We start from the raw sequence: 23,670 nt of genomic DNA, 5'->3' as shown, positions 1-23,670 counted from the left end.
TAGGTTAGTTGTTTACACGAACATGATTGGTATGTAACGGCCCTTACATTCATTTCTATAGGACCGACGATCGAGTCCATCAAAAACAACAATACGCTATTGTATCACTACCTGTCCAACGAGAAACAGGTGTTTTAATGAGAAACGCTGATGTCGGAAATAAAGTTTTAATACGTACATGCGAACAGGTCACTTTGTCGCACCTGTAGTTCGATTGCAAAATTTGTTATTGTTGAACAATAAAACACCTAAACTTTCCTATTAGTTCACGTAATGCCTCAATTAAACCTATTGTACACTAATCTTTATATCTCAATCGGCATCGGCCGACTGATGCTATCGGTTTATTTCCGTAATTAAATATGATAAGTACTTTCACCCCAGGTATTTAATGTAATAAAAGGCTTAAGTTTGGTAACAAATGTATCCAAAACTACAGGTTAATAAACCCAATTATTGTAACTTGATTTTAGAGTATTACATTTCACCAGTTTACACACTAATTGTAACAACCTGGTAATGTACACACTCCAATAAATCGTATGTTCGGCAATTGTGAAGCGAAAATGTTAAGAAACAAATAGAAAGTATCTAAACAAAAAAGTAAATGATACATAAGTTATCATCCATATCGAAAATATGTTCTAGTAACGTTTGCCAAAATATCGGACAGATACCCACTCCACAATATCTAACGTCTGTTTTACTGACATGTTGTCGAGTATCAATACAGTATCTACCGAAATTGTTTATATACAATTTCATTTTTATAATTTTATTGTATTAACGGGTAAAATGTCCTACAATGCTGGACATAACTTACAACGTATACACGTATCCACGCTGGCTGCATTGCTGTGTACCTATGTGTGTAATGCTATATAATTTAAGACAAATCTAATTAGTCCTAAATTATACAATTGATGATGTTGCTCCCGTTACACAGAATGGTAATATCAGAGTCCTACCTTTGGTTGTATGTGGAGGTAAATAAATGTTTGAGGTATTATGAGGCTTTGGAAAAACTCTGACTACATGAAATACGTATTATTGTAGGTGTTGTACATTTTGGAATTAAGAACCGACGGCTAAATAAATAATATTATTAATTGCCTATTTTTTTAAACATGAGTTACGTATGCATATAACATTCTTCTTTTTAAATGACCTTAACATTCCAATGTTTCTGATGGAAAGTAATGAATTTCATCCAATAACTAAACGCAGGGCCGGTTACACGGCGAGTATTTCCTGTTTACTTAAACGTCATAGATCAGTCCTGTTTGTTTACATAATCAACTTATTGTTTACAAGGAATAGATACCCGGCTAGATTACTTCTTTCTTAGACAATCAGAACCTATGTCAAAAGATCCTAATCTGACTTGTCACCTTGGAATCCGTTATCAAAACAGATCAACGCGCGTTAAACACACACATCAAGTTGTCACGCGACGGTCGCACGTGGCTTAGACAGCGGTCACTTTCGACAGTGAGGGAAAGTGACCATTTCTGATCTACTCCGTGTCACTGCTTACCTTAATCAGAGACGTATTATACGTCTTTGCCTTAATTGTCAAAAATGGTATAAAAATCGCAATTTCCATCACATTCACCACAATCGTCTCTTTCAATACTCTACAATACAACACAAGTCAACATATATCTTAACGATGGAAAGAACCGACTCTACCGCCAAACTTGTCGACAGTGATCACCTGGGCCTTTTGAGCGACCAGCCTGAGTCTGAAGGTAAATGTTAAACATGCATTATTTGTTAAAGGGAGTTTAATTGGAAAACTATCGGTGTCGAAATTATCAGTCTTATGCAAGACTTATAAGAGTTACTTCCCTTAAATGTGCTGCCCTACGCATTAAATATAATTTGGTACACAAATAGTTTGCTATAGAATTAAGGATATATGCTACCTTACATAGTATATAGGCTATCTTACACATTTACCCGTAATTCGTGATAGAATTAAGGTGATATGCTACCTTATGTATATAAATCTTTCAAATCATACCTGTGATTTATGTAAGAGTTAAGGCGATATGCTACTTTAAGAGCGTGAAAAGTATCAGAATTAAAAACATACACCGCCTTACACTTCACACATGTGATTTATGTTTATGCGATATGCCACCTTACACATTATGCATGTGTCTTGTTAAAATTTACATTTTATACCTGTCATTTGTGTAAGTTAAGTTTTAATGATAAATTACAAAGTATATCTGTAACTTGTAACAAAGTAAAGGATATATGCAACCTTACACATTGTACTTATCATTTGTATTAAAGATATATATGCTACCTTTCATTGTTGCGCTTTGAAAACTTTTAAGTGACATCTAGAACTTGTTTTGGAAACATTACAAATATCCACGACCATAGTCAATGAAAGATTTCTAGATTTAACGGATTCCGTAAAATGAATGTTGAAAATAACTTATGCCCTTTTTTTTTTTCAGGATTCTCCTCTGGCTACGACTCGGCCGATACATCGGACTCCGAATCATCTCCCCCACACGACAACGACGACAACAAAGATGTCGACGACGGAATGGGCTTGGAATGCGACAACATCAGCAGTGATCACGTGAAGTACCAGAACACCAGTGCCCTCTGTGAACACCTGAAGTACATCTTATCCATGCCAGAACTTTGTGACGTCACATTTCTCGTAGGGCCAACTAAAGTCCCCGTCCATGGAGTGAAGGCTATTCTATCAACTCGTAGCAGGTAAGCTTCATCATACATACAACCATGTGGGTTGGTTCAACGTTTTTCATTTAGACAGAATCCTATCAAATGTTAATTCAGAGAGTCTACAATGCCCAAGCAAAAGGAAACACTACTGTTAAGGGTGCATAGATATCATTCATCGAGGATCCCTGTGCTGTATAACAATTGAGGCATCGCACCGCTAAGACGGTTATTTATAAAATGAAATTTGACGAAATAAATCATATATATTATGCACACGACAAGAAGACATACAAGATATGGTTATAAGTATATATTACTTCCGGTCCTTGTCACTATACGGTCTCAACTTTTTACCGATTGTTTTGTACCATTTTACCGGCAGATTTCGAGACAATGTCCCTTAACAAATAACCAACATATGTTTGGAGAATATTCCTTTGTGATCCATTGCACAATCTATCACTACCTTTTCTATAACAACTTGTTTATGGTTTTAGGGTTATGTACCAGTTTATCCTTAAGAATGAACGTTGTATGAAAGAAGCCAAGAAGTCCAGAAAGCCCAGACAATCCCGTTTGACCATTGAAGTGAATAAGTACCAGCCCGAGGACTTCCGCAAGATAGTACAGTTCATCCACTGTGGCTCTGTGGATGTAGACTCCAGAAGTGTTGCAGGTAGGTTTTGATTACAGTCAGCAGTAATACCATTAAGAAACCTCAGTTTCATGAACTTCTGCAATATAAATTGCACTATACAAGTGTATTCAGATTACATCTGACAACATAGATGCAATGACTTTGTTTTTCTTTATGAACCTTGTTGACAACACCAACAATGATAGCTTTACATTGAATTCTGTCATTTTGTTACCAGGTTTGCTTTGCGGTGCAAGACAGTTTGGATTAGACGATTTGAAGACCGCTTGTTTGGATTATATCAGACGATGTGTCCAGACACGACCTCAGTCGCTGATCACCATACAGAGGGGTGCTAACCAGTACATACACCACCGATACGGCATCAAGTTATTCACCAAGGTAAGCATACCGATTTATGTCGACACTACAGGATAAAATACTCTGCTGGCATTTAACAGTTTCACACTGATTTTAAACATTGTTTAATTATCGCACTAAGATAATTCAAAGATACTACAGAACAAACGTATGTGACAAGTATAATTCAAGATCAGCCAGTGTTTGCTGTCAATGTATGTTGTCATACTGGGACATCAACCTCCTTTTACAGAGTCCTACCGTAAGGGCAATATTAAATATTAGTGTAGACTTGAATCAATTAACATTTTTAATGTCCACACAGTATTGTATAATCTCAATTTCGAAAAATAAGGGAGACAATTCAGTCACAAAGTAAAGAGTATTGATTTGTGTTAAGTAGCATATACTCCATCAAAAGCCTTGAATATGAAACATTGAAAAAAGTTTTTTTCACCCTCTAAAATGTGTTGTTTTTTTTTGTAGATGCAGCATTTCATGACATCAACAACCAAGAAAGTGACATCAACTACCAAGAAAGTGGCTATAGAGACAGCAGTATGAAGTACACCACATAGAATATTTCCACAAAAGTGCTAGTGACAATTATCACCGACTGTAATCGTGAGATACCCACTCTGTTACAAGTGCTAGTTACAGGTATCTGTGGGTCAGATACATGTCCCCTGCCATACCGGACACCTATGATAGGGCATTGTGTGCTATGTTTGGACATTTATCAGCAACTGTTCTCGGTTTTGTCCTCTTGGACACTGGACAACAACTGTTCTAGTATTGCCTCGTCCTTGGACACTTGCCAACAACTGTTCTAGTATTGCCTTGTACCTGGATACTTGCCAACAACTGTTCCAGTATTGCCTTGTACTTGGACACTTGCCAACAACTGTTCCAGTATTGCCTTGTACTTAGACACTTGCCAACAACTGTTCTATACATTGTATGCTGTACAGAGACACACGGATGTTGTTTTTTTATCATTAAATTACAGTGCTATAAGATTAGGGCAATCCAAAATACTCTCAAACGTTGACACTTAATTTTTATAATTACTGTGCTGTTATCATACCATTTTATGTTTCCTGTAAATAATAAAACAAATGTTAATTTTTGATTTCTAGTTTTTATTTCTTTTTTCCTATAAACTCTTATGTGTTTTCAGTGTAACAATACATGTTCTACTGTGATGTTACTACAATACAAAACACATGTATTCCATACTTTGTTACCACTGTACTGGTCTTACATTGTCAAAGCCTATTGGAGACAACAAGAATAGTCCACATATAAAACAACATCTCCAGTAATACTCCTTCACTTCATTACGTCTCTGCTAAAAACTGACATGGACAAATCTGTACAGACATCATATTTCAAGTTAACTGTATATATGAATAATTGGCAAACAAAAACACACAATGCTGTCTTGTATATGATTTCTTAATAAACTTTGTCTCGTCTTTTTATGTCTCTTGTACCTGTTGTTGTACAAAACACACTTAGGAATCTTCGTATGATGATCAAGGATGACAATACTTTTCAAATGATTGCAATAATATATGGAGATCAGCTGCCTTACAAAAACACAGGTAAAATTGGCCAACATGTTAGGCTTTAAAACGTTCATATAAAACACTACAACCCTGTCCATTTGAGGTTTGAGCTGATCCATTAAAACAATATCCCCACTTCCGACGTTCCACCACATTAGGTTTGACTTATTTGTAACCTATATAGTGTTGCCTTGGTCTCCAAAACCCTCCTATCACAAAATTATTGGGAAACATCCTTCCATGGGGATGTTTTCCAGTAATTTGGATGGGAATTGTTTCCAAATATTTCCTCCATGGGGAAAGGACATTTTTTATTTGAATAAAAGTTAAATACTTTCAACAGTTTGAAAAATTACAGCAAATACAATATATTAACTACCTACTCTTAGTAATAAGTCAAATCAAATCAAATCTTATACTAGTCGCTTTGTGATAAAAGTCAAACCAAAACTGCCTACTAGTCTCTTCATGATAAAAGTGATGTTATCTCAATAAAATATTTGAAGAAATGTGTCCCATTTTTTAATGAGAAAAAACTATCTGCTGTTATGAGACAAAATGAGCACAAAGGAAAAATACAGGTCAAATTTTACAATTTAATTGTAACACAGTTATTTTTTTTAAATACATTTGTTATTCAGATAAACCAAAAGAAATTAACAGAAACATGATAAACCCGAAGAAGAATACTTAAATTTAATCACAGGATAAAAGTACCTTTAGCACAGGTATTCACTAGTATAATTCTCTACTTCAGCTACAACGCATTGCTCAGTATAGCGCCGCCTACATACATTATTACCGGTATCTCTGAATTTCTTCAATTAACTGCACAAGATAGTGATATATATTGACAAAATATACACTAGTTCAAACATTTTTTTTCAGTGCTTTAACCACTATTTATTTTGACAATGAATATGAAACCATTAAAACAAGAGAAAAATAAAGCTGGAATGCACAGTTCCCTAAATATTATTGTCCAACAAATCAATCTATCTTGTTCCTCCATTCCTAGAGACCACAAGGTGGCCCTAATCTTACTGACATTCCCATCAAGTCAAGATGGAATACTCAGCCAGTACCTTGGGTTGACGAATGGATGAAATATTTTAACAAATAATTTCACTGAAATTTCTACATAGCATCGATGAAAAATGTACACATGAAGTGAGATTGTCTCCAACGATGATTGATTTGATGATCCGAGTAAGGCATGGCGTGGTTGTGACATCAACGTCTGTACGGATGGTAGCTCTGGGCCCCCGCTGCTCCGGCCCTCTGGTAGCCTCCTGCAGCTGGTGGTGACCCGTACGCTGGCTGTGCATCCCCTTGTCCTTGGTACCCCCCTGCAGGCTGTGCCACACCTCCGAATCCACCAGCAGCATCAGCATAACCTCCTACAAGGCAGATTTTTTTTATGAAAAGGTATGCAGAAATGTTTTCACCTGATCTGCAATGTAAATGCTATGTCATCACAAACAAATATGTCACATAACAAACTTCCAAATTAAAAAAAAAAGATGCTGGTAAGTTTGACTATCCTTTGAAAAAAACAATAAAAACAGAACAAATTCCAAATATCCATTCCATTTTTAGTAGAAGCTTAAAATACCCATTACTTCTATCAGAACACAATCTCAAGTAGAACAGGTTCTGTATTTAACACACTGACAGGATATTGAAGTACAAAGTACTAAACAATTGTTGATGACTACATTAATCTCCCATTAATCTTGATGAATACTTCGGTAGAGCATACCTAAAGCATCTCATACTGCATCTGAAGCTATATCCAAAAGATATACCCAAATCATGCCTAATTCTGTGTCCAAAGCAACAGCCGGCTTTGAAAATTTCTTTGTTTTTGAAACCGAGTACACAACTAAAGTGCAGTCCATGTGTAGTGTTTGGTGTGACCAAGTAAGTAGACAACCATTGTAGAACTAGAAGTACATAGTTTCTCAAACCTAACACATGCAGCCAATAACATTGGTACAAAATGCCTCGTTAAATTGGCAAATTTTGGTGGCGAGAAATATGGACGGGAGAGACTACAAACCAGAAGTGCCCTAATCAGCTGTTTGACAGTGGTAAGTTAGTGGGAGGGGCCACATATGATTGTTCTTATGACCACAATTAGCGACCGTGGCTCTAGGGATCTATACCTGGAGCTGCCCCTGGTTGTGCAGGAACTCCAGCTGGGGCTGGCTGTGCGTATGGGTCTGGTACACCTGTCGGGGCCTGAGGGGTCCCATAGGGGTTGTAACCAGCATAAGCTGGGGTTGCATTAGGCGTGGGCTGTCCAGGCTGACTAGGATCTACAAATGAAAGTAAATATAACACTGCAGCACAGTCTTCTAAGTTATTAACAAAGCTTAACTCTATATACATGATGATCATAAAGGTTGTTCTGAACGTTTCAGACTAAGGACATAACTCTGTAGATAAAAAAACATTCATCTAAGTTGTCACTACATTTTGGCTAAGGAAGGAGATGGTTAAACATGTTGGAATCTGTTAAGATGAGAGTTTTGAAAATCCTTCATCTCCATTAGTGAGAATGTAAAGAAGTTTGGTTGCCTTTGCTCCCCTCACTGTGACTACACTTAACAAGTGAGAAGTAGGTAGGGGACATATATCTCACTAAGCCTACGACTCACTGACTGTATTCACCAAATGGATGAGGAGGAGCGGCAGTCATCAGACTTTGGGGCTGAGGAGGTTGTATACCGTAAGGTTGTGCACCCGGTGCAGCTGGGGGTTGTCCATAGGTTCCGTAGCTAGCCTGGGAAGGGGGCTGTGGCACGGCTGGGGTCTGGGCTGGTGTGGCAGGTGGCATCGCTCCCCATTGTCCGCCATAGCTGTTGGCTGCTGCCTGCTGTCCATAAGCTTGCTGGGGCTGTCCTCCGTACGCTAAAATAGAAAAGACAAAGATGGGATTAACTAAGGAAGCAATATTGAAATAAAAATTTGTTCTGACCTGCGGCTTAAGTTAACTTTCTATAATCAATCGAATGTCATTCTTATTTAATCTGGCTAAAGTTTGATTACTATTTATGCTTAAAACATGCAACAGTTACAATTTCTCTTCACTATACTGACTTATTTTGCTCTTTTCTGTAACTGACTTATTTTGCTCTTTTCTGAAGAAATAAAAGGTTCAATATTACGCTTGCATTAATTTTTAAATCAAACAATAGCATATTAATGATACCAGAAGAACTAAACAAGATAATGTAACTATATACTATGAAGTGATAATAAATTTTATAATTAATAAAGATTAAAATCATTATGTGCATCTGTCAATACTATTATGCTTATTTACAATAAATGAGTAGCAAGTCTCGTATATATTCAAAGGATAAAAACTTATAAGAAGTGCATAAACAGTACAGTACATATACGGAAAATAATATGTGAGTATTGATATACACAACAAAACATAGCAAGGTGTATGATACACAAAATAGAAAGTAACTGGTAAGTAAGAAATTAACAGGCTATACATAAACCAGAGCTGTAAGCCAAAGGCTGACTGGTTACCCCCTCCTGCTTTGCGAAGAAAATGGTTAAAATTGAAAATATAATGCAATAACCATTAAGTGTTGCTAATGGGTGCAAAATTTCATAAAAGCATGTTAAAAATATGATAGGCTGTTTGTTCTCATACAATAAAATCTAAACAGGAACTGTTACCAGTGTCTTCCAAGCTATCCCAAAAGTTGCAAATGAAGCTGATATGAATTGTACAAATACACCTTACAAAACTAAATTTACATGCATTAATACATCCTCCAACAAGAGGCCAGGACAACCATCTCGAACCCCAAGACTTGAAAGTCAGTTGTTACACATAAAGTATATTCCTTATTTATCAATGCAACCAATTATCAACAAAGTTGGTTTAACAGAACTTAAGTTATAACTGTAATCATCTCCACCAATCAAAGGCCATGGTGGCCATCTTGAATCCTGAAAATCAAAAGTTGACTATTCGATGTAAAGTATATGCCCAATGTATCAATCACATAGTCATTCAGATCCCCCCTTCCAAGCGAGTTTTAGAAAATATTTTCCAAAATTCAGGGTTTGTGTTATAGTGAGTTTTCCAGTTTTACTGCAATTCATTTTAATCTTTACTTCAGACTTCCAACTTATTGTCTCTAAATTGTGTATTACCAAATTAGACTTTTGATAATTTCAATATAATTCCCCTTTTAGTGAAAATATTTCAACAAATTTCTAAACATGAGAAGCACAAAAATGTATTATTGAAATAGTGAATTTGGCAGTTTTTTCTATGTATAAGGCACTACTGAACCACTGGATCGATACATGTATAGTTTCACAGTGTTAGCTTTGATGGTGTTGGAGTTATGCTCTAGAAACGAATTTGACAGTTTTGGCTATGTTTCCATGGTAACAAAACAAAAATGGTTACTAGATCAACACATTTATTAAGTTTTGCACAATTATCTTTGACGGTTTGCACTTATGCTCCAGAAAGGTAAATTTCGTACGAATAGACCCCATTAGTAATTGTTTATCACAGGTGATAAAAAATAATACATGTATAAGCACAACTACATGATGTATACCAGTGTTTCTCAAAAGGGGGCATTGGTAGTGTTATATAGACAGAATATCGAATTTATGGGGGAATGTACACAATCTCCCCTTCTGGAGAAATACAGTGTACAGATCATGCATAGATTTGTTGAAATTGGCTTAATCATTAAAAGATTTGTTTGGACAGCTTTTATTCATGAACAGACATACGGAGGGAGAGAGGGAGGGACAAATGCAAGCTGACTGCAGAATATCACCCCTAACTTAATATTGGTTGTTTTCTGTAAATATACACACACACCAGCATCAGCAATAATATTCAGTATAAAAAAGCTAAAACAGTCTACATCTAACCACTTACATCTACAACATTAAAGGGCATCTCAACTAAAGCTAAAACAGTCTCAACAATTGTGTCAGCAGTCTGTATAGTGTAAGTAAAGAAGCTGACACTGTCTACAGAAAATGTCATGTTTATGTTGCCAGAACATTGATCCATTCAAACTGACTGAGGGATGAACATTCTGTTTGATTTAGAACTTTCTCAAATGAATGTTCAGGTCCAGAGATTTGTTTTTGTGAGGCATAGATCAGACAATAAACCAACATAGGACAGAAAAAGAATGCTGACAAGTCAGCAAGGGCCCTGTCATTAGCCTGACTGCAACCCCATTCTTTATTTTCAGCAAAAGTGACGTTGACCTCAGAAGCTTTTAAAATCCCAATTACACATCTGAATATCACATTGAATCATAATAATCATAATAAATATAAAACTTCAAAAAGATTAGTCTTTTAGATTCTGAGATAATGACTGTAACACACATGGCTTACATTTAGCAACAGTGACCTTGACCTTAGAAAATTTAAAAACCCCATTGCACATCTACATATATATTATCATGTGAAATTTCAGAAAGATTGGTCTTTTTGATTACGAGATAATCTTCAGAAATGAACGTGAGGACAGACAGACAGACTCGGTGATTACTATATAGGGCACTCGCATCTCCGATGTGGGGCCCTAATTACAGATAGACAACACAGATACAGATATAGGCTTGTGTTTTTACAAAGCATGCACATTACAAGACAAAAAATCAATACAAAACAACATACAAAATGTAGCTAAAAAAGAAATAGAAAAGGTTTAGTGCTTCACAAATTTACTGACTTAAATCAACTGATCAACACGAACTTTAAAGTCTATTGCAGCAAATAAGATTATTTCTGAAGCAATCACTATTGATATCCAAAAAAGTAGGCTATTTCTACTTGAACATAAATACAACTGAACCAACTTCCATTTATATTTAACACCAAATTTTTACCGGGTACTTTCTTTTATCTCATTAAAAATAACATGCAGCTCATTTTTGTATTATGTATTTTCTACTAAAGTGTAAATGCTGATTGAGGCAGGTTCCTGCGAGTGTTTAAGTCTTTGAAACTGTCATAAAACCTCACAAAAAGTTTCAATATCATGCTATCGTAATAATTCAGAGGCTTCGTTGTAATTAAATTCACTCTTGGTCTATCAATCTTGAAATCTAATAACAACCTATCAACAATATAAGCAGACACTGGATGCTTCAACTGCTAGCCCGTTTAACTTGAAATAAACACCAATGGAATCCAAAGAATTTGAAAAACATGCTGATGGAATGCAGCTAGATAACTAGACATACCAACAGGATTGGGCAGAGGGGCCTGGGCAGGGACCTGCGTGGGAGGGGGAGGAGGGCCTTGAGGTGTGCTGGGCTGGGCCGGTGCTGGTGGGGGCCAGCCACCTGTAAAATATCCACCCTCTTACAGTGGTGTATCGCATGTAACAAAACCACAAACACTTCGCAATACCCATTGTATATATACAACAATGTAAAATACATGATCCAGCAGATACAACACATATAATAAAACTAGGAACACTTTACAGTTCATTGTCACCATGTTTAACATATCATACTACATGAATAATTCTATTTACATGTCTGTGTAACCTTTAAGTGTGCAAAAGTCACCCTTATGGCTAAACTCTTATACATGTATTAGAGCTAAAAATCTGTCAGTGACATCACCGATACTCATTAATTATGAACCAATGTCCGATATATTTAGTGACTAAATAAGTTTTATATATAACATCATTTATGCATATACCAATTCAAGTGTAAGGGCTCTATCAGAAAATATGGCATCCCCATATATGATGTGTTACAATATATTTTTAACTTCAACAGCCTTCATATATTATTTCTCTCCAGACCCAGTACCACCCACTACTCACTGGGAAATCTTTAGCATGTTGTCTGATCATTTAAAAGATTTTATCAGACATTTGATTCAAATGAATCCTAACTTGAGTTATAAGTATATAACCTAAAAGGTCAAAAAGAGGTGGCAACTGACTACGGCACTCATTCAGATAGTATAGAGAAGATGTTCTGTAAAAGTTACTACTACTTACTTCGGATTTATCGTTCAGTCTACCATTGTGAATAACTTGAGTTAGTAGCCATACAATCATTTAATATTTATAGGCAAAAACATTAGGTATACATATATACTTAATGTTGATAGAATTCAGAAAGACTAGTGAAACAGAAATTACAAACCAACTACTTAGGATTCATTTCTATAACACAACTACCCCCAACCTCCATCTTGATTTTTACCATAAACTTAACACTAGAATGTGAAGATATCTAAACAAAATAGAAAAGTGCATGAAATTTGTTAATCCTTAAAGCTGTTAGAATTGATACACAGTCACCTATTCAAGTGACCTACCTTGTTGCCCAGGTGATGCCCCTGGTTGTGGAGTCCAGCCTCCCTGCTGAAAGCCTGGCTGCTGTGGTTGTCCCTGAGGGGGTTGTGGTTGTTGGTACGAGTTCGGAGCATAGCTCTGGTTGAATCCCTGTGGTGGTGATTGCTGGGGTGGGGGTTGTTGTGGTGGAAATCCCTGCTGGTATCCGCCCTGTTGGAAATGGTCTGGGAATCCTCCTGGCCCTCCAGGTCCCCCGGGTCCACCTGGTCCTCCATGTCCCCCTGGACCTCCTGGTCCAGGCCTAGGACCGCCACCGTTCCAGTTCCCTCCACCTGGCCCCCAGTCTCCATCTGGTGGAGGGTTCATGCCCTGTCCCATCATTGGTCCTCGATGCATGGGACCACCACTGCCCCTATCTCCGCCACCACCCTGGCCTCCACCCCTCCCATCTCTGGGCTGGGCTCTTTTAACCTCAACCTACAGAAGTTAAATACATTGTAAATACTGCCGACATGTGAGCATGCATACAGTAGTAGTCACAGTCACTTAAATATGCTCGACTCTACAAAAACTTACATACCTTAATGGTATAAAGCATCCACAGAGAGGGATCTCTCAGACTTATCTTACTCTATAAATAACTACAAACAGTTTATCATTAAAATTATAAATCTTAAATCTCTAAATCAAATCATTACCAGTATCTTGATACAAGTCAATTTAATTATAGCTGGTAATGATTTTTGTTTTAACTATTCTTAATATATATTTAATAAGATTGACAACAAATAAGTTTTAGCCATTGCCAGTTAAACTAAATATCACACATAGATTATGGGCCGATACAGGAACATGATTCTAACATTTACCAGAACTAAACCACATGAATTAATTAGACCAATTACACATTAGAAAGGATACATGCAAATATTAAGCTCTCTTTAAAATGTCAAGCAGGTAATTTTAAGTTGAATTTCATAAAGCCAATGTCATTTTTCTGGGCTCGTAAGAATTTTGTTTGTGAAGAAGAAACTGTGAAATCATGATAATCATTAAAAGTTTATGTTTTGTTTTGTTTTGTTTAACGTGAATAACATCTGTTTGACATTCTAACAGATCAGTCCATCCTCTTCCTCCCCTAAGCCAGACAAGACCTAATATGCAATCTGACAGTAAACAATATGTGTACTTTGTGTACAGCTATATTGTAGTTAAAATACAAGAGTGTTGGCGAGGTACTACTCAATTATAATAGTTAAAATCTTATCATTTAATCTAAAACCTTAATCACAAAACATGTGCTAATATCTTAATATGCACATCAGAAAATTGTACCAGTAATCTTAATAGTTAGCTATCAAATTCTAACTAAACAACGGAACTATCTTAATACCCTGCAATCATTGTACTTTTAAACTTGTACAAAAGTATAGCTTGAAAAAGAAATTTCACCCCGCTTGTGGAGCATACCATACGACTATCTAAATTCTACTAGGCAAGATATAGACATAACAAATAATACCATGGACATGGAAAGAGAAAAGTTGTTAATAATTCTAATTAAAATTCAAAATGTTGTTAGTCAAAGTGATAAAAATCAACTCCGTAACCATAGTGATGAACCATAAAGAACCATGTCCTATGGTAAATGTTATTGTCTTTGTATAATATTCTCACTTGTATGGACTCGGTAGTATTGTTGTTTACTTCATAAAATCAAAATCTTACAGCAGCATCTTCCAAATCATACCAGAATACTTCTTTACCCAACTCATTACCCAACTCATAACTTATATTTTTTTCAGCTTCGTAAGTACCAAGAACCTTTAATGATAACAAGAATTACATATTACCATGAATTAGAAACAGAACATGCTATTTACAGCATGTCTATCCTAACCACATAACAGTAAGCTGATCATAATGAAAGAAAGCTAAGTTTATGTAAAATTTCCCGTCATAAAACACATTGTACGTCTATTGTATTGCAGACCTAGTCTGACCTTAATAACATGTGTTTTAAAATAACATGTATCTAAAAAATGTTTATAGAGAAGTGTATGTCAAGATTAAATATTTATGACACACAAAGATATATTATGACTAGAATGACTTTTTAACTTGATATATTGTGCAAGTCCACCACCAACACTCACAGACTTGCTGGTAAAGGAGGTATATGTAATCTTAAGGATAACACTAACACGGTATACTTTGCAGATGGCCACACACACACAGTGATAGAAGTAAAGATACAGGACAATGGGTTAGTACTCAGTAACCAGTGAAACTACAAATCTACCATATATAAACGTGTGATGTGTCCTATGATGTCATTATAAAATATTAAATTCTTAATCTGCTTTTAATCAATGTGCACCAGTTAATATGTCATGGATATATATACCTCAACTATATTTTTTAAGTTAACGATCTAAAAATGTTCAAGTTGGTAACATTTTTGTAAATTCAATTGATGCAGTCTCAAAATGTTATGTACAGTGTATCAATTCTAACAGCTAACTTATTTCAGTGTAAATGCCTTATATTTCATCTCTGTACGCTATACCACATATCAGTATACTCAGTGTAAACCAAATCCACCCTATAGTCTACTACATGGTATGGCCTAGGGAATCAGGACTCGAAGGACATACGAGCAGGATTCTTAGCGATAATGCAATAGTTTCCTTAAGTCAAGAGAAATTACTCTTATGTCATGTTACTAATAACTACATGGTTTAATGCAGGAAGAATAACTAGATACCATTTAGCATCTATCTAATTTACTGTATTTCCCAGCAGATAAATCATTACTTTTAAGGTAGAGAGTCCCACTCCCACTGAACAAAGTATAGTTTCAATATGTTTGGCACTTTTCAGACTCGGGAGTTGCATGCCCACTTACAAAAGCAAATAAGCTCTTTTTTTCTAGAAACCAATACCTTCACAGTAAAGCCCTTATTTCATACATGTATAAATAAGTGAATATTTGCTTATAACATAGCTAAAATCATGTCAATGTTATATTGCCAACTTGTACATATTTCACACCTTTGTTTGTGTAGTACATACCCTGCACTGGTCACTCCTGTGATGAAGGGTGACTGAGTAGATACTGTACACTTAACTTTTTGTGCTGCATCATTTTTTTTAAATCCATAAAGACTTCAATATCCATTTTTCTTTGTGTTCCAATGTTTTCCTGCATTGATTATGATCATGAACTATTCTCCAGGTACTTAACCGTTTTAAATATTCATAATGGAATGCTTTTTGTGATGTGATTTGTGAATTGATCAAAATAATTCATATTTGGGACAAAACCCCATATTTATTTTACCCAGGTAACATTGAAAACTGTTTAAGTAAGGTGTCATGACTTATCCTCTGAACATTCTCACACTGTCTGTTCTTGTTAGCAGTATAGAACATACCTAAGTTGGTGTATTCACACAGAGACCGTTAATTTAACAATAGCAAATGCAGCAAGTCCACCACTTGATCAGAGTATAAACACTGGCCTTTATATTGTTAACCTTTGCTAGAGCTTGTTGAGAGCATACTCATGGTATTTTTTATTTTTTATTTTACCGTTATATTATCATCTAAGCACAACACAATATTGTTTACTTATAATTGTACTGCAGTGGACTCCAGAAATCTGCCATTGATGTAATGCATGCAACATAAATTTCTTCATTCTTCCTAAAATTGAACCCGTTGATGGAGCATTCTAGCTAAAACAGTACATGTAGATTGTAAGCAAGCTTTTATGTATTTTAGGACTATAATTTTAACAATATATCACTTGTTAAAAAGTCATTGAAAATCTCTGCAACACTGCCAACAGCAAATTTGTTATATACTGTTATCAATTTATCACAAACAGACATCTGAAAAGGCCAAATACTATGAACTTGATATGTATTAGTAATTATTGTACAACTTAAATCAACTGATTTAAATGGTAAAATTTTAAACCAAATGGAAACACTAGGTTGTACAAATTAAAAACAAACACTTTTTGAATTAAATTCTAAATCCAATGTCTGTTAGCAGTTTTACAGGTGGAGTTGTATACTTTTATGAGCTATTTTAATAATTTATTATATAGATAGTAAACTTTTCTAAATTCCACGACTAAATAAAACCAGGAGGGAAGAGGATGGACATCAGTTACTGCAGCCAATGTTCTACAGACCAGGTAAAACTGTCATCAATCAAAATATCATACTGGCAAATAGAAATAAGTCTCAACATGATATTACCTGAATACTCCAGTGTATTGAGTTATCTCCCATCTCATGTTATTTTTGCAAACCAAGGTGTAATACTTCAATTATTTCAGTGAACTTACAGATGCACCTTTGGGTTTAATACAGTCATGCATAATCACGTAGAGAAGTAAAATTTGAATATTTTGTGTTAAAAATGAACAGAAAATTCACTTGGCATGAAAAAGTTGAGATGGGAGGTAACTCTGTTTCTTCTTGTCATATCTAGAATGAGTTGTGTATACTAATAACCTTCTTGCCACTGATGTTGACAAAGTGTTCTCCACACACGCCTACTACACTGTCTTCGCTCTCGAATGTCAAAAACCCAAATCCTAATTAACCAAGTACAGAAAATAGCACTATTGCAGCAACATGGTCAAGGTAAAAAAAGGTGAATGTAATTAATTAATCAACATCAATACATGGCATCAGCAAAATCAACAGAATATTAGGACATATGGAATCTTTAACCTATAAATGTAACATCTAATTCATCAATATTCCTGGCAGAAGAATGTTCATAAAGCACACGTCTAATTAAAGCAAGTTCAATTGTTTTAAATACAAGTCACACACACATACACACTCCTGCAAAACTTAATATGTTTTTATTCTGAAGCCTTAGTAACATACTTAACTAATGTTAATGACTTAACTTCTTAATCTACCACACTTCAATGTAGCAATACAAAAATCCTTTATTTGTTAAGTAATATGCAAACATGTTGTTAAACTAGGGGCCAATTATAGAATATCCACATAATATTTCAGCCTGAAAAATACCAGCAAAATAAACACAGCCTTTGAAATGCAGGATTTCGGTCGATAGGATCATGTAACGAGAAATTTCTCCAAATCGCCAGAATGCGAAAATTAAAACCTGAATATTTTATATCTTCGAAAATGTATGACCCTGAATCAGCTTTTTCTGTATTTGTTACATACAATGCTGATACAAAAAGTACACCTCACAAATGAATATATGTGAAAATATACAAAATAATTAATAAAGTTTACTTTTTTTTCTAGTTTTATACTAACTATAAATCTATTATTAAAGAAATGAGAAGCTATCCCTAAAAAGGATAGTTAACATTTTCCAAATAAATAACAAAAATTTAGAAAAAAAGAGCAATTTAAAATTGTTCAGTTAATATGAATACTGAAGTCTAGTTAGATGATCATATAATAAGAATATAAGATATTTTTCATAGCTACATGACAAATAACTTATACGAATAAGAGAAGCGAGTAACTAGAAAAATATGCTGGTAAAATGTATGTTTAACTATGGATTTCTTAATTATATGTCTGAAGCCAAGTTGTTTCATGTACTAAAACATGATTACTTCTGGTACCATGATAATGAAATGATACAAAATCGTTGCATGCAATACCAATTAAGAAATATCTAAAACCTAACAATTCTTATATCAATTAAAATGTCACTGAATATTTCACTTGTATCGTATGAACTTCAATATTTTAGGACACAAGAATACCATAAATCAAAGTCTTTGTAAAGTAAGGTAAGGAGTTCTTCATCTTCGTTTGTGTAACACCAAACAAAATCAATTCAAATGCATCTTGAATTATGTAAACCAGCTAAAACTACAGCTATAGTCACAATATTGTAGTAAATACTCGCACTCACATGCAAATGTTAAGTCTTACAGAATGTCAACATCTGCCAGGAATATTACACTGTTATATATATATTACATACATTACTTAGTTTCATATGTTCAAATTATCTTCACTTCCAACTTTCTTTAAATAATTGTAATATAAGCTACAGATATTTAACCAATAAAAGACTTCTACATAAGGCAAAATAAAAACATGTCTGTTTGAAGATTCCTACTGATGAGTGACCCATTAACGGTGTATCCTAAGGATTAATTAGAAATCAATCAATCCTTACTTGTCTGTACTGAAAGGAGGTTGACAGTATGAGTATAGATTGTAGTGATATATGATAGATTACCACTAAATTATCAACTCTTTTTGAAGTGGAGAAATATAGCTAAAGGGAAACGGACAGCAAACCATAAAGTAGGTTGTGTATAGACCTTGAAACAGACAGTTTTATTTTGATCAGTGATTTGTAAAAGTTACATGTTGTGTTATTAAGACCAACATCATCTTATTTTAATAACTTTAAACTTATAACCCTTATTATCTTAACATAAGCTAAATGTTCATATTATTTTAACATAAGCTAAACATTCATATTAATATTAAATAATATGTTACATTAAATTTAGAATAACAAATTCCGAACGCAGCAAATTAAATACTGTTGCAAAATCAGGAGAAAGTAAAATTAAATAATAGTTCAGGACTTACCTTTATTTATTAAGAATGGTACTTATTACAAATTGCAGTATGCTTGATGTTTGTTTTAATGTTTCTTGTTTGAAACAGAGGATACATTTCTGTGATCACAGATGATATCTATGATACACTGCAATTTGTCACACAATTCTCAAAAGTTTGTTGCAAATCTAAAAACAACTTGTGTTTGATTTAAGATGTGCTTCAGCAGTTTTGTTTTTGAAAATTGAGACCATTAATAGAATTATTATGTTTACTTAACTTCTATTTTTATTCAGAAAATTTCATTGACAGCTCAGAAATTAATGAATTCAAAACTTCTCATTTCTTGGAATGTAACATATAAGGATTTGCTCATATAATGGAAAACTCTTGGCAAACAAAAAGAATGTTTCATATATTAACACTGAGCTGTCAAGAAGCTGAAACAGGACTAAGAATTAGATATATTTTGAATCTCTATTCTTTGACATACATACCTCGTGATTTCTGTTGAACCTGATCGTACATTATGGTAACATCTTGCACCTGTACATAGATAAAGGTGAACTTAAACAAATAGTTCATGATCAGGAGGTGCAAAAAATACATCATGTTTGGCAAAAGTTTATTAAAAGTACAAAAATATATTTGCTGAGAACAGGCATAATGATCCGGGCCCCACTCGCAGGCTACAGTGCGGACCTGTTATCTATTCACCGTTCCCTTTGTCCATGAATCCTATAAATTAGGTAACCCATTAATATGAGTATAGCAATGCATCAATAATTTTAGGATATGATATGTCAAATGAAAAAAGTTAGGCCTAGGACTTAACAATGTAATGCTCAGCTGGCTGGCAAATCAAGTGGTGCAAACCCAGGGTGATTCTAGTATGCCTCACATAAACATTCTTTGCAAGGGTATAAAAGCACATTCACTATAAAACCAGAACTTACACTGTTAACTTCAGAATTAACACAATATCTATACATTACCTTTTAATATGCATGTTTTAGTAAACATACCTTTCCATATTTGCCAAAGAAATCTTTAAGAAAATCTTCATCTACATTTGGCAGTCCTCCCATAAATATTTTCCTATTTTTATCTGGGTCTGGTCCTCCACCTCCTCGTGGGCCTCCTCCACCTCCTCGTGGGCCTCCTCCATCCTCTCGGGGACCACCACCCTACACGGACACAAATCATGCATAGAAATAAATGATACATAAAAATAGCATATGTCATGACTTCATTTAACTGCTTTGATGTCCAAGAAAAATCAACAAAGTTGAAATTCATTCAATATAATGCTCTTATTATTTATCATTCGGCTGAATGGAAAACAGTAATGACATCAGTTGCCCGACACAGTATCTGTTACAGAAATACCATAATTAAATATACGGTCAGATCGAACAAGATCAAATAAATATTGTCAAACTGTTTTAATTACATGAAATTATCGACTGGCTATCTTTCATAGCTGTTGGCACAATGAATCAATAATTTTGGTGTTTCAGTATTCATATTTTGTATTTGAACAATCCAAAAGGTTGGTAAGCAGGGTTCAACCTATCGCTAGACAAGAAATTGTGGTTTTTATTGTAAAATATAGATGTGTTCAAACTTCCTGCCATTTGAAGTAACTGGAGGTTAATCGTATACCAGAAGAAAATACTGTATTTCAATACATTATATAATAATATGAATTGATACGGAGAACAATATTTATAAGGACAAAACTATCTTACCGGCGGCTTGTTCATTCCTTTTGGATTGCATGCTTTGGCATCCACCTGAAATTAAGATAGGAACAGTATGTTTAAACTTCCTTTCATATTACTGTCTCCGACAAGAAACTATATTGTTATATATAGTCTTTTATTATCTCATGGCTTCGGCAGTTATATGCTTATTATACTCATTGCTGCCTATATTTGTCCTAACTGTTTTTCCCAGAGAAGTGAGATTAAATTAACTATCTATAAAACCAGCAATGTCCAAGAACATTATCTTTGAAAGCGAATTGGAATCCTAACTGATAATTTATATAAAAGCTTTTGTACAAAGCATATTTAAGAATGCATTTATCAGAATGATCTGATTTTAAGACAGATTTATATCACTAGCTTTCATTAATTGGCATGGCTTTTAACTTAAAATGGTCAACTAAAACTTCAACCAGTCCATAAAACTTAGCAGCAAGAAGGAGGAGGCACAGAAAGAGTACATAGGAAAATGTCTCTTTGTATATCCAGATTCAAAACTAGCAGGTCGTAAAATCACCTGTCTTCCATCAATCTGGTGAAACTGCACGGACAAAACAGTCTCCACACATACAGGATCTTTGAAGGTAACAAAGCCAAAACCTCTTGACTTTCCAGTGGTCTGATTCTTCATCACCACACAGTCTATCACTTCACCATACTGGCTGAAGTGGTTCAGCAGGGTATCTAAACAAAGAAACACATCTATCAAAAAATCATCAACAGGTGTCTAGCAATCAGGTTCAATCAAGACTGAAGCAGTTATCTCCAGGTCCTTTTAGCAGGGTCAATAGGTGAATGGTTTGTGAAAATTGCCAGTTATGACTTCCAAAACACTTGATACAGTTATAGGTTATACACTTACAAATACATGATTGCATTTGACAATGCTGAACTAATTGGTCCAAAGGGTGCAGAAAAAAAGTTTAAAAACAACCATTCTGGGATAGACAGAAGACTTAAGATGTAGAAAGCTTATCTAGATTATTTTACCTTGATCTGTATCCCAGCTGAGTCCTCCAATAAACAGCTTCCTACAAAAACGAAATAAAGAAGGATGGTTACTCATTGTATAAATTTCAAACGCCAGATGTTTCAAAAAACATTGCCCTCACTCCTTTTAATTCTCGTACAGGCACTGCATCACTTGAAATATTAATGTTATTCAATCTGCTTGGCTAGATTACATGACGTCATGATAACTACTTTCATAGTTTGAATGTATGGAAAACATGTTAGTCCTTCTACTATTCAACGTGATATCAATAACTTCATTTACTACTTCGATTACTGTCTGCTGCATCAGATTTGTACAACATCTATGGCTATGCAACTCTCAACATTTCCAACAATTTAAGCTCCCACGTTAAGATTTTCAGCTTGAATATCTCTCCTTTTACAATTACACTGCAAACCAGGGTGGTTATATTCCTTGCAGAGTATCTTATTCCTGAATCCAATAAAGGACTCGACAAAACAGGGAGAGTCAGACATAATTTGTAACAGGAAAGAGAAGTGTGCTTCCCATGGGGATCAAAACAGCAGCCCCTACCTTCCCACTCCATTGGGAGTTTAAGGGATATTCCCTCTAGCGTGAAGCTAAATTGTGATCATAATCCTATGTTCAATATTCACATTTTTCAAATAAAAAAGCAACTCCACCAAAAGTGGTTTATGTCCAGTAAACATTAATTAGTCCAACCATGTGTGGTTGTGTTTGGGGAATGAGCAGGGGAAGTGAGGTTGTTTCAGCACTCAGTTGATTGGTACCAAGCAAGAAGTGTTCACTAACTGTTAAAGTTAACTTAATAAGCTTTATGTTTATTTTCTTATAAAACCTAGCAATCGATTGAGAAAAAAATAGTTTAAGTTAAGATACGTGTGAAATGTTTCATAAAATGAACATCGTATACAAAATTTATTTTTGTTCAGTTATATTGGCAGCTAAAAAGGTGTAAAGCTAAAAAGACGAGTATACAAAATTGTATACTCGCCCGAAATTGCAACAATTTCCCCTACTTTCCAAAATCTTTTTGATATTTTATAAGATTTCCAGCACGAAGACTGTGCTGTTTTGAGACTTGCTTATATTATTCTATATTAAAGATTCATCAGTAATTTTACAATGAAACATCCAACGTTTTTCTTCGGTACCGAAACGGCTAGGATTCAGTATTGGATGTATCACCGGTTAGCCCCTGCTGGGCCTTAAAAGTATTTTTATCGCTTTTAAAATTAACATTTCTTATTAAGGGGCAGTCAATATTAGTTGACGTCTTGAGAAAGATTTAGGCCTATCATGCACACATTCCACCGCGTCCGTTCACCGGTCGTAATTTCAGCGAGATGTTATCATAAATAACTATGCACTGCGCTATTGAATCGATCAATAATCTATATAAATACAACACTTAGTTACCCTGCTTCATTTCTGTTCCCTTTTTGTGACATTGCAACCTGTGATTATTCTTGTGTGATGATGTTATTTTGACCAATTTTGTTGCTCACAACCCACAAGGAAGAATTAATGGCCGCTGAAGAGATCACGTGATGGGGGGAAGGGAGGTAATCCATTTTCTAGCACGACAAGGTAGCACGCCACCATTTCCAAAATCTACTCCCACAAGCCATTGAAATCACAAGTTTTCTCAGTTGTAAACGACTCAAATTTATATTAACTAGA

The 23,670-nt window shown here is 34.9% G+C and overlaps 2 protein-coding genes across 4 annotated transcripts; one reads left to right on the top strand and one right to left on the bottom strand.

Annotated features, from left to right (window-relative positions):
- The first annotated feature begins 1,593 nt into the window (after positions 1-1,593).
- On the top strand, positions 1,594-5,667 carry LOC110455032 (serine-enriched protein-like). The gene is made up of 5 exons (XM_021504922.1): positions 1,594-1,751; positions 2,475-2,745; positions 3,210-3,388; positions 3,588-3,751; positions 4,196-5,667. Exons 1-5 carry the CDS (start codon positions 1,673-1,675, stop codon positions 4,271-4,273), a joined length of 771 nt encoding a protein of 256 aa, XP_021360597.1. The 5' UTR covers positions 1,594-1,672; the 3' UTR covers positions 4,274-5,667.
- Positions 5,668-6,415: 748 nt separating this feature from the next.
- On the bottom strand, positions 6,416-23,530 carry LOC110455031 (DAZ-associated protein 1-like). Of its 3 annotated transcripts, XM_021504919.1 has the most exons (12): positions 23,407-23,530; positions 21,981-22,021; positions 21,508-21,674; positions 20,973-21,017; positions 20,247-20,408; positions 19,719-19,767; positions 17,152-17,234; positions 12,646-13,099; positions 11,544-11,645; positions 8,014-8,196; positions 7,449-7,601; positions 6,416-6,680 (listed from the first exon to the last, which is right to left on the bottom strand). In XM_021504919.1, the coding sequence occupies exons 1-12, from the start codon at positions 23,436-23,438 to the stop codon at positions 6,514-6,516; spliced, it is 1,638 nt and encodes a 545-aa protein (XP_021360594.1). In that variant the 5' UTR covers positions 23,439-23,530; the 3' UTR covers positions 6,416-6,513. The 3 variants fall into 3 exon arrangements, with proteins under 3 accessions (XP_021360594.1, XP_021360596.1, XP_021360595.1); XM_021504921.1 differs by lacking the exon at positions 7,449-7,601; XM_021504920.1 differs by lacking the exon at positions 11,544-11,645.
- Between the last annotated feature and the right edge of the window lie 140 nt (positions 23,531-23,670).

Source organism: Mizuhopecten yessoensis, unplaced genomic scaffold (assembly GCF_002113885.1).
Source record: "Mizuhopecten yessoensis strain PY_sf001 unplaced genomic scaffold, ASM211388v2 scaffold8123, whole genome shotgun sequence".
Classification (NCBI taxonomy): Eukaryota; Metazoa; Mollusca; class Bivalvia; order Pectinida; family Pectinidae; genus Mizuhopecten; species Mizuhopecten yessoensis.
Note: the sequence above shows the minus strand (reverse complement) of the source record. Positions and strands in the feature narration are given on the sequence as shown.

Excerpts from the sequence above, each read along its gene's own strand:
- LOC110455032 (XM_021504922.1), top strand. The coding sequence starts at position 1,673 with ATGGAAAGAACCGACTCTACCGCCAAACTTGTCGACAGTGATCACCTG. Across the intron at positions 2,746-3,209 it reads ATTCTATCAACTCGTAGCAG|GGTTATGTACCAGTTTATCC; the intron begins GTAAGCTTCATC and ends TTATGGTTTTAG. Across the intron at positions 3,752-4,195 it reads GCATCAAGTTATTCACCAAG|ATGCAGCATTTCATGACATC; the intron begins GTAAGCATACCG and ends TTTTTTTTGTAG.
- LOC110455031 (XM_021504919.1), bottom strand. The coding sequence starts at position 23,438 with ATGTCACAAAAAGGGAACAGAAATGAAGCAGG. Across the intron at positions 13,100-17,151 it reads TCAACATCAGTGGCAAGAAG|GTTGAGGTTAAAAGAGCCCA; the intron begins GTTATTAGTATA and ends TAACTTCTGTAG. Across the intron at positions 11,646-12,645 it reads GGCATCACCTGGGCAACAAG|GTGGCTGGCCCCCACCAGCA; the intron begins GTAGGTCACTTG and ends GATATTTTACAG.